This window comes from Mytilus galloprovincialis, chromosome 4 (assembly GCF_965363235.1).
Source record: "Mytilus galloprovincialis chromosome 4, xbMytGall1.hap1.1, whole genome shotgun sequence".
Taxonomy (NCBI): Eukaryota; Metazoa; Mollusca; class Bivalvia; order Mytilida; family Mytilidae; genus Mytilus; species Mytilus galloprovincialis.
Genome location: NC_134841.1, coordinates 101145449 through 101157929, shown reverse-complemented (window position 1 = coordinate 101157929; position 12481 = coordinate 101145449). Strand labels below are relative to the sequence as shown.

The 12481-nt window shown below is 31.5% G+C and overlaps 1 protein-coding gene across 2 annotated transcripts in view; it reads right to left on the bottom strand.

Moving 5' to 3' along the window:
- Window positions 1-400: 400 nt before the first annotated feature.
- The window catches only part of LOC143073627 (protein mono-ADP-ribosyltransferase PARP14-like), a 35668-nt gene continuing 23587 nt past the window's right edge, over window positions 401-12481 (bottom strand). Inside the window, exons 14-19 of one of the 2 annotated variants that reach the window (XM_076249306.1) lie at window positions 11892-12353; window positions 11135-11331; window positions 9894-10296; window positions 7999-8150; window positions 6069-6240; window positions 401-2115 (exon numbers count right to left, since the gene is read on the bottom strand). In XM_076249306.1, coding sequence (XP_076105421.1) covers window positions 1811-2115; window positions 6069-6240; window positions 7999-8150; window positions 9894-10296; window positions 11135-11331; window positions 11892-12353 — 1691 coding nt within the window. In that variant the 3' untranslated portion in view covers window positions 401-1810. Of the gene's footprint in view, window positions 3478-6068; window positions 6241-7998; window positions 8151-9893; window positions 10297-11134; window positions 11332-11891; window positions 12354-12481 lie in introns of both variants that reach the window. The other variant, XM_076249307.1, reaches the window with a different exon arrangement.

Sequence of the window (12481 nt, the reverse complement as noted above, 5' to 3'; positions counted from 1 at the left end):
GTTGTACAAATGTTAATATTCTTAAATTTAAAAATGTATTCACTACAGTCAATATTGTCTTGCTAGAAAAATTGTGTAGATTTATTAACTATATATCAGTGGAAGTCTGTCCTCCTGGTTAAACTACATTTATTTATGTATATTTCACACATGCAAAATATGTTGTATTGTATATATTATCATCTCTGTAACTATGTTATTTAGTTAATGAGAATAAAGATCTATCTATCTATCTACGAAAATAACTCATATTTATAATTTTGGAAACAGCATAATATAAGCTATTTTTACCAAAGTTAAAAACAAAAACTATCAATGTGTTCAATACTGTCGTAATGAGTGTGTGAAGTTCCGTATGAACTATTGTACAGCAACTGTGGAATATTGATGAAGACAGAAGCACTGTATTTCAATTTTAATTACAGTAACTATCACAGGCAATATATATAAATAGCATGAAAATAATTATAACATTTATAACCGATTTCACATCAAATGCGTCAAAAGAAAAAAATCAAACAGCCTTTCAAGACTTCATAATTATTTGGACTAACAGTTAGAACATAGTCAATGATAGACAAACTACTGTATGTATGGTACTGTGTATTTCAGTCAAATTACAAAATTATTTTTAACCAGAATGGAAATTAAAGAGAGCAACTCTAAAGAAAAACCCATCAACAAACATTTAATAAAAAAAATATAATTTTTCTTGCTGAAATTGCACCTTCAATCCTAATCCTGGATATAAAAAAAAGGATTCTGGAGTTAACAGAATATTATAAAATGTTATGAACAATACCCAACATGACCAACCTCTGTTTTCATACTTTGATATAACCATTCATTGGTAGCTAACTATGTAAAATGGTAAGCAACATTTAGAACAATTAATTCTACCTTTGAAGATGTCACATCCAGTAAAAAATACTGTTCTAATGGTTACACATATTGAAAAACATTTGGATACACATATCAAAAACATAATGTTGTAAATAAGTTACAATGGCAGCACTTGGTGAGATATATAATATTGAACATAAATATTTAATGATGTTAACAGTTTTAGGTTATAAACCTGATAAAATAAAGAAAAATACAGAAAAAATTCAGAATAAAAATCACAATCACAATATTTCTTCTCATATATTCCAGGTAATATTTGAATTTTCTTTTGTCATATAATAACCTTATAAGAAGCTCAGGAAAGCATACATGGGATTAGCCTGTTTTTTTGTTTTTTTCAAAATTCATGTACTGTAAAATTCAAATATTTGCAAGTGTATTTATTATTATGATAGTTGAACAAAAGACAAAAATGTGAGATAAATATTATGACTTGAGGAAATGTTTCATACAAATATAATACTGTAGTTGCCCTTTTGTCACATTTTGTGAATCTCCGGTGCTGATGTAGATATATTAGAAAGTTGTGTAGTTTAATTTGCAAACTGGAATTTCGACAGAAATTTTTTACATATTCCTGAAAATCATTGATGCTTGGGGACAAAGTTAAAACAAGAAAATGAAAACTGTTGTCTTATTTTATTTCTACCTTAGTGTACATTTGAATACTGTAAATTCAGGAATTATTGTGTGGTTTTTTTATTAATTCAAATAATACTGCTGGATAGGTATCACAATTATGAAAACTGACAGTCTGATGTCTTTTAAATATATCTTAATTCAGATTTTCCTGAAATCACAATAATTGAATTTGCATTTTTGTTCATTTTTCAACAATCTCATTAATAAGTGCATACAATAATTTCTGAATGTACAGTAGTATGTGCATTATGTGTATTTATTTTTATGAAAACAAATCCCTCAGAGACTTTGATTTAAAACAAACATGATATGCTGGATATGCTTGACTATCATGAAATATAACTAATTCTGTTGGATTTGAAAGATCATTAGCTGCTGAGTCATAGGTTACAAGACCTTTGCCTGGTATAGGGGGCAGCACTTTCAATCCTTGATGTCCTTGACACATTTTCCCAATCAAAACTTGTACGGAAAAGATATGCTTGTTACTATCACTGTCTGGTGAGCAATAACAAGAGGAGTGTTTGGCATCAGGGGCAAAGTATACTCCTTCTCCAAATAAGGTACCTGTGGGCAATAAAATGGGACACAACATGTGAATAAAACTAAGGTTGTACTTTTTATCATGTCTTAAGAAAAATATCATATTAATTTTTGGCAATCAACAGCAGAATGAAAAACTTTAATTTCTTTAAATCACGAGTCTATAAAGGAACCAATCAAAATTTCGTTGTTACAATATAAAATCATAACAAGTTGTATCATTAGCGAAATGTAAAAAAAACAAAATAATTCAAACAGTATAAAGTCTTTTTCTTAAATCTCCCGTCGCCAGGAGCAAAAAAAAAATAGCACTATTACATCAACCATTAGTAAACTTGCACTATAAAATCAACTAGGAAGTAGCATGCTTGTCCAAGAAGAAGAAGCAAAATATTTAAATTTAGGGCCCAAAAGGGTAAAGACATTTAACAAGACAGTAACATTATTAATATTAGATATCAAAACAAATAACATTCAATGAAATCAAGAGATACACAATTTTCATAAGTAAGCATTAAAGCAGCTTAAAAGTTTTTACAATACACAATGCAAGTGTGGCTGATTATATATTGAGAAAACATAAAAAAATAAATAAATAATACAGAGTTATATAAAAAAATATACATAAAGTTTTCTAACCCAGAAGATTAGGCATGTTTACAGTTCTTCCCATGTCAGTAGCGAGTAAGATAGCAGTGTGGTATCCAAGATGCAACTGACACCAGGGGAATATACATTAAAAACTGACTTAATTTATATGTGGAAAATGTCTTTATCCTACCTGCACCAAAAGCATAAAAGGTAGCATTATAGGTAACTTGAATGCAGTTGACACCAGGGGACAATATCATTAGGTTATGTCTATGAGAACATTTTCACTTATAGAAAAAGGGGTCTCACCAATTTGCAACAAGAAGCGTCAAGATTTAAGAAACTTTATAAAACAGCAAATAATTAACTTTAAAACTTTTTGTTGCTAAATTTGTCTTCTTGTCGCTAATATATTTCTTTTTGTCGCTAATTAGTGAGACTGGAAAAAGGTGATAAAACAACATAACATGTGTTCATTTATTAATTACATTCTAAGAATATGTCATTAAATGTTTATTTATTTAAAGAAAACATGATATGTAGGGTAAGCCTGGCTATCATGAAATATGATAAACATAACAGGACTTGAAGGATTGTCAGATGCTGAATCGTATGTCAACAGAGATTTTCCTGGTTTTGATGGCAATACGGTCATCCCTCCATTACCATGACATGCATCACCTGTTAACACCTGCGTGGAGAACATGTGCTTCAGGCCTTGTGTGTCAGATGTACAATATCCAATAGAGTAGGACGAATTAACAGCAAAATATACTCCTGCTCCATAGGCTGTACCTGTTACACAGAGTTGTTGTATAAGAGACATGTGATGGACAGGTAATATTAAAGTTAGATTAATCAATGAAGATATAAGGTGGTACATAACACTACAGGGAGATAACTCTGTAAAAATCAGCTGAATGTTTTAAACACGTTTTATATATCCTATAGTTTTGCAAGTCTTTTTCACCTTCATTAAAGTTCTTTCACTGAACAGAAATGCATAACACAAATTAAGTATGTGATCTTGCGTGTCTGATTGTACTTGGAATGATTCCTAGTTGTTGTATAAGAGACATGTGATGGATAGGTTATAATAAAGTTCGATTGGTCAATGAAGATTTAAGGTGGTACATAACACTACAGGGAGATAACTCTGTAAAAATCAGCTGATTGTTTTATTTACATTCAATCAGGAAATGTTAAGCTTCTCAATGATCAAAACTAGTGTTTGTCAAACTGCAATATATCTTTTTTCTGATAAAATGTGTGGTTCAAGTTTTTTAAAATTTTTATATTTTTGTCAAAGGGTCAAAGTTAATATTTTGTCAAAATTTTATGAAAATTAAACAAGCCAAATTAATTTTAGTTGAGGTATTTGGTACCACCTTAAATTTGTTTGTACTGGTCATTAGGTAAAATATTTTAAAACAGGATTGTGTTGTGTGTTGAAATTTACAGAGCTGTATCCCTTTATTTTGGGCTATGGCATGAATTATCTCCCTTTATATGTAGTGTGAATTGTTATTTTACTCTCAATTTTTTTAGCATTGCTTAGTGAGTGTCATAATTAATATGTTTCATATGTTAAATGCAATGTATCATTCCTGAGGCTATTAAAATGATAAAAGTTGTGTAGAACCATATCCCTATCATATTTGATTGAAAATCTTTTCTTAATTTCAACTACCGGTATATCTAGTTGAATTTCTACAAAATTCACCTAAACTTCATACAATGGTGTTAGAGGATAATTGTTATGATGCTCTTCATGATGTGTATACTAATGTGTGGTTTTTTGTGCAAAGGCATAAGGGGACAACCATTTGATAATCTGGGGGGGGGGGGGGGGAGGCAGGAGGATTTGTTTTTGATCGGTTATTTAAACTAAGAGGACAGATTATCTATTTTCTGCACTATTGAAGCAAGATTTTTTATTTTCATGAAAGCAAGGGACTGATTATTTATTTTGATATAGTTTTAATATTCGAAAACATACAATTTTTTTAATTATTTGTTTATTATAAGTCATTATGTACCATTTAATCAGAATTAATCACCATCTTCTGCAGAAATGAATCTTCTTTATTCCCAACTGCATATACATGTATTGCATACATACACAGTATTAAAGTTTGGTTGTAACTATCCTCTTTCAAAAGTATTGGCAATCATGTTTTGCAGAGTGGAGCAAGACAATTTTTTTTTAAAGCGTTTTGGAACCGCTGAAGGCCCAAGAAGCTATAGAACAAATGATGCAAAATCATGCTTTCTGGATGTTCCACAGACCCTTTCTTAATCTAAAAATGCAATTCTGTTTTAATAATTTTTTGACAATATTTTGATCTCAAAGCAAAATGTATAGATTCAGTGCAAGACTTAAGTATCTAGGGACAACATCAGAAGACCAATATGCATGATAAAGCAAAAATGTAATTCACATATACATGTAGTTAAGTCTGTGGCTGCTGTCTTTTTTTTAAACTCATGATCAAGTTAATAACAAAATCACTAAATTACAAAATGAATGCAACACTAACAGAATACAGAAGGGCAATCAATGAACAAAAGACAAATAAATAAAAAACAGTGATCCTGAAAAATAACAGAACTTAATTGCTTCTTGCAAGGCACTCATGGTGAACACAATTTGACAAGGAGACAAGCGTTTGGTTTTGAAATTTCCTACATGAGGCATTTGCCTCAATGTAGTTACGGCCCTGTTAAATAAAAGTGAGGCAAGTATTCCTGAAACAATATACCTAAAGTTAAATGAAACCAATTTTCAGACATTTCAAGTATATTTAAATAATATTTATACTTTTTTTATTAAAAGATTTGGGAAGTGTTACCCGATTATTTTTTTGGAAAAAAGATGAATTTAATATGAAGAATCTGGTGCCATCTCATACTTTCGATTAGACCAGCTGAGTTATTTATTTTCAATAAATTGCAAGTCAGGTAATTTATTTTCAAACTATCACAGAACAAACTATTTATTTTTGTGATTATCAAGGCTGATTTATTAATTTTCAAAATCCTCCTGGCCTGCCCAGAATATCAAATGGTCGTCCCCTAAGGAAAGAATATACATTCTTAAAATATTGAACTACTTTTAAGATATGCAAAAAACAATTCATGATTGTGTATTTGAAAGACTATTTTGTTAAATTTATCATTAAAAGACAATTCAATAAGTCTTATAAATATAAAACTATGAAAAGAATAATTGTGCAGAATAAGAAGTAAATTTTGCTAAAAGGAAAATGATTTGATAAAGACATTCTATTGTGTAAGATAAAAGTTGTTAGTTTGCTGTTAGTTTGCTTTGCAGGTACCATAATAACAACAAAATCTTTCATAAGTAAACTTGTATGTAAACTTACCATTTTTCCCACAATAACTTCTGTTAAACCCAAGAGTAATGATTTTATCCACCGTATCAGCTGAGGTACCATGCCACAACCATCGCTCTGGGTTTTTACCATTTTTATTATATAATTCCTTCTTTTTAGCTGCATACTGAAGATAAAGGGTGGGGTTTTGTACCCTGGAAATCTGCAATTAAATCACATATAAGTAACATATATAATATATAGATAAGTTTTATTACTGCATTCAGTAGTGGCTAGCCTTCAAAATTTAATACATATTTTGAAAATAAAAAGACTAGATAGATTAAGCCTTTAACATTATGTTGATTATAATGCAGACAATTTATATATATATTAAAAATTCAAAAGATCTTTTAGAGTACATACAATCTAACTCTCTTTCATCTTGTAACAGTATTAAAACATTTGACTTTTCTACTCTGTACACAAGTATTCCACATTCCAAACTAAAAGACAAATTGAAAGAGTTGGTATTACTTTGCTTCATAAAAAAGAATGGCCAACGTAGATACAAGTATCTTGTCTTAGGGAGGGATAAATCCTACTTTGTAAAGAATCACTCTGATTCAAACAAAAAATTCTCTGAAACTGATATTATCAAGATGCTTGATTTCTTGATTGACAACATATTTGTTACGTTCGGAGGACGTGTTTTTCAACAGACTGTCGGCATTCCAATGGGAACAAACTGTGCCCCTCTACTCGCCGACTTGTTTCTTTATTATTATGAGGCTGACTTCATGCAGGAACTTCTTAGGAAGAAAGATAAGAAGTTAGCAATATGCTTTAACTCTACTTTCCGCTATATAGATGATGTTCTTTCACTAAACAATTCAAAATTTGGTGACTATATGGAACGCATCTATCCAATCGAACTAGAGATAAAGGATACTACAGATACAGTTAAGTCGGCTTCATATCTTGACTTACATCTAGAAATTGACAATGAGGGTCGGTTGAAAACAAAACTTTACGACAAAAGAGATGATTTCAGCTTTCCAATTGTGAACTTTCCATTTCTAAGTAGCAACATTCCAGCAGCACCTGCATACGGGGTATATATCTCCCAATTGATACGATATTCCCGTGCTTGCATTTCCTATCATGATTTTCTTGATAGAGGTTTGCTGCTCACAAGGAAGCTATTAAACCAAGAGTTCCAAATGGTGAAGTTGAAATCATCCCTTCGTAAATTTTACGGACGCCATCACAAGTTGGTTGACCGCTATGGAATAACCGTTTCACAAATGATATCGGATATGTTCCTTACGTCGTAACTACAATCCCCTTCCCTTTCATGAATATGACCTACCGAATTAGACTATTTACCAGATTTGTAATCACATAAGCAACACGACGGGTGCCACATGTGGAGCAGGATCTGCTTACCCTTCCGGAGCACCTGAGATCACCCCTAGTTTTTGGTGGGGTTCGTGTTGTTTATTCTTTAGTTTTCTATGTTGTGTTGTGTGTACTATTGTTTTTCTGTTTGTCTTTTTCATTTTTAGCCATGGCGTTGTCAGTTTGTTTTGGATTTATGAGTTTGACTGTCCCTTTGGTATCTTTCGTCCCTCTTTTATATACTTCTACATGTTCTATATCAGTATCAAATTGTAATGTGTGAAAGGTATATACAAAAGAAGGCCTGAATTGTTTAACTTTGTGAATATTCTTGGTAAATATAGATTTTACCTCAATACTCTTTGATTACAATATTTATTCACTCAAGAGAGTTAATTTTTCTAAAGTTACTTTTAAAATAAATAACTATCAAGAGTGGATGTATTGTACAAAACTCGGTTAAGTGCATACCTGTTTACTGACCTGTATTTTGCAGTGTGGCCCCAGCAATTTACCAGCCAACCTAAAATTTGTAAATAGCCCCAAATCATGTACCAAACAAGAATACAAGAATTATTACCTTAACTATGGTCCCACTTCCTCCAGTTTTCTGGAATTCAGATTTGACTCGATCATACTCAGGGTTTCCTGGATGTAACTGTTGTTCATGACATAGTTGACCACCACCTAGCTTTACATGTGTCCAGTTTGCAGGAAGATTTACACCAGAACCTATATATATCAACAAACAAATATTAAGGTTAGATTATTCCAATCAGCATCAGAAATACTTTTAAAATAAGTTCTGTTCCAGCTCTTCTTCAATCTGTATGGTTTTCCCATTTTGTTCAAAAATAATTATACCTTTGTCATTTTCCAAAAAAAAAAAAAATTTTAAGGAGCAACATCAGTGACTTGGAATAGGCACATGAATATTATGGCAGGTTTAAACAAGATTTATCTTTATTAGAGTATTTCAAATAAGCTAACTGGACCTTTTATTAGAAATTAAAAAATTACTACGGCCTAACTGTGGTTTTCTCAGCAGTTGGTAAAAATTTCTGACCAGTTGAACATGTAAAAAAGAAGATGTGGTATGATTGCCAATTAGACAACTCTCCACTAATGACCAAATGACACAGAAATTGACAACTACAGGTCACTGTATGGCCTTCAACAATGAGCAGGTGTAAAATTTCAAAATTTGATTGAATTAGGTATACAAAATATTATGACGGATTAAAAACTTTTTATCAATACCTTTGCATGTGCACTTTTAAATTGGCGCAATTTATTAAAGTGATTTTGTTCTATCCGTGAAAATTGATGAAAATTTCCACCCCATGAAAATAACCCGGCATAATTATGTAACACATCAACAAACAATAAACACTGAATTACAGGCTCCTGACTTGGGACAGGCACATACATACAAAATGTGGCAGGGTTAAACATGTTAGCGGGATCTCAACCCTTCCCTAAGTACAGTTTGGTTTTTTAAAACGAATTGCAATTCAGTCAGAACTTTGAATGAACTGCAATAGCTGGAAAGCAACACTTCCTTTAAGTCAGAGTAAATGTTGTGATCAAATGGCTTCACATGACTTAAATATAAAAAAGAAGATGTGGTATGATTGCCAAGGAGACAACTGTCCTCAAAAGACCAAAATGACACAGACATTAACAACTATAGGTTGTCTCCTTATAATCTAATATTTACTGCATTACTTTGAAGTAGATTTTATACAGCATAGTACATTATCAAAGTAGATTTTATACAGCATAGTACATTATCAAAGTAGATTTTATACAGCATAGTACATTATCAAAGAATTTGTAATATTTACTGCTGCACTTCAAAGAAGATTTTATACAGCATATTATCAACCAACTAAGTACATTGTTGTCAAAAATGACTGGTTATTAAAAATAACATAATTTTTGTTATGGCCCAGTTTTTCTGTAATGGCCCCGTTTTTCTGTAATGGCCCTGTTTTTTTCTGTAATGGCCCTGTATTAATGCCCGGTTTGTCTGTTTAAAGCACAGTTAGGGTTTTTAATAAAGTTAATAAAATTAAGTTGTAAAGAGTATAATACTTTTTTGTATTTTATTTAATTTAGTAACCAGCAACCAACATTAAAGAACCATATATAGAGATCACTGTTCCTCCTGTTTTTCAACACATAACTTCTGTCAACTTAATATCTTGGATATTTGGTATATTAACACATACACTTTTATTCAGTTGGTTAATAAATGTATTAAGAAATGGGTGTTTTTATAATGGCTCTGTTATATGTCCTCTGTCAGTAATAATGGCCTCGGATGTCTGTAATGGCCCTCGGTGTTGCCTCAGGCCATTACAGACTTCCTTGACCATTATAACAGACCTTGGACATATAACAGGGCCATTATAAAAACACCCATTCATTAATACAAAAATGTACTATAGTAATTATCAAAGAATTCATTACCTTTTTGTTGTTCTTTTGATTTTCTCTGTACAGGGATTTTTGTATTTGGACTACTAGCAGGAATTTCCTCCATTTTGTTAAAGTCAATTTTGTATCTTTCTCCTTTACTATCTGTTATTCTAACTTGTGTTGATTTACTTTTATATTCAGTTTCTATAACATAATTCAGTTCTAATGTGAAAGGTTTGAATCTATCAGACGATTGGTCCTTATAATACCATTGGATATAATTAGCCACTTCTTTAGCTTTGTCGTAATCAATCATCCGAGCTTCTTCTTTTCTGAGCTGAGCCTGAAGGGCGTCTGAAGCCTTGTTAACTAGAGCTTGTGCCCCAAGGATATTTACAACACCTTTGCTTTCTGTTATTTTTACTTTAAGCTGCTTTTCAATATCTCTGAAAATCTATAAAAATATAAAAGAAATCAATACTAAAAGTACGTTTTTAATGTGTAAATTAAGTAATGTCTGATATAAAGGTAGTGTAAAGAGGTAAAAATCTCTTCCAAAAAGAATAAAAATGTTCCAAACAGAACAGCAGATGAAGTTTGGTGTCATATTTTAGCACCACACATTATTGCATACAAAGTTTGGTGCCATATGAGAAGCTATGACTTGTGGTTTCTGAGAAAACCAGTATTCTCTCCTCCTTTGGATCAGGGTTATAACTTATAAAATGTAGTCATTTCTAGTGTAAGGTAGGTTGTTGTTGGTAGTTATAGTTATAATAAAACAATTCAGTGGTAATAAATTTACATGAAATTCTGAAAAAGGCCTTAGTAAATCTGTGTTAGAGTTTTTTTTATATTTTCCATCACCAAATCTAATGGTATTTTAATTGTCACCATAGTTATTTATCAGGAGAGTACAGCAATATACTAGTAAAATTGAGAATGGAAATGGGGAATGTGTCAAAGAGACAACAACCCGACCAAATAAAAAACAACAGCAGAGGGTCACCAACAGGTCTTCAATGTAGCGAGAAATTCCCGCACCCGGAGGCGTCTATATATAGACATATATATATAGTACATATATGTTGTTTGAACTATATTGACTATCACTCATTTATTCATTCATTCACTGGATACTTTAGTCCATACTCTGCACGATTTAATAATGCATGCAAGCCCTCCATATTTTCTGGTACTATATATATGGTGTATTAGTACTTATGCGAGTTTCACCCTGTGATATTATGTAAAAGTCTCACTAGGATCTGTAATTAACCTACAGTATTTACCTTTTCATCTTTTAAATTATGGACAACTTTTGAATATTCATGAATAGATTTTTCGTAACACTGATCATCAGCCACTTTGTCTAAATCTCTCTTTACAGCTTTAATACTATCCCAGGAATCAGACCATATATAGAATTTAATTGTATCTGGTTTACTTTCTTCCTTTGATGTGTCTCGATGGGTAGGTCTGTCTTTGTCTGTAACAAGAAAACATTTCAATTAGAAGGAAGTATATTTAAATGCTATATAAAAAAAAAAAATCTGTTTTTCATTCTTAAAGCCCTTTTTTATTTTGGACTTTATTCATGCAGGAAGTTTTTATATTCATTTTTTAATGCATTTTTAACAAACCAAAAACAAAAAAATGGATATGAATAGTTTGTATATTTTTTGCCTATACATGTAATTGGACTTTTTGTATTAATTTTATCAAGATTACTTTTAAATTAAACAATCAAAATTCTAATGCTGATTCCAGCCTAAAATAGCCATTATTTCCAAACAAGACGTGTTATGATATTTGCTCATCTTCTGATAGAAAATGTGTCCATTTATCTCTGATTTATGAAGAAAAGTAAATGTTTAGCTAAGAAACAGTAGCCAATCAAACTAGAAGGCTCCCATACAAAGGAAAAAACAGGTTTAAGGATTTCTGCAAATGAGACAACATATATCAACAACAAAGGTCTACATAAAACAAAACTGACTCATTTTAAAATTTGCCAATGTAAGCATTTTTTATATTGACAATACCTACCATCATGTCCATCCTTAAAGCCTCTATGTTCATTATCTCTAGGTGTTGTGCCTCTATGTCCACCTCTATGACCACCTCTGTGACCACATCTTTGTTCATTTTCTCTTGGTGTTGTACCTCTATGTCCACCTCTATGACCACATCTGTGACCACCTCTTTGCTCAGTATCTCTACCTTGCGTGTCTCTGTGGTCATCTTTATGGTCACTTCTATGTTCAGTATTTCTCCCTGTGGCACCTCTATGTCCATAGCCCCTGTTGTCCCTACGACCATAGTCCCTAGTATCAGTATGGTCCCTTTTCCCTACCATACCATCTGTTTTCTTAAGTTCTGTTATAAAATCAGCAGCCATTTCCTTTTGGAACACAACCAGTGTTACTTGTTTTATATGCTGGGTTGAGAAGTTTTTAATGGCTGAAAATATTGCTGATGCAACATCTTCAGGTTTACATGCTTTTATTCCTGGAATAAAGAATGACAACTGTAAAATTAATATATATATAATTATCTTTCATGACTTTTAGAAAATTTTTTTTTGATTGGACTTTAGCTTCATCAAAAACTACCTTGACCAAAAACTTTAACCTGAA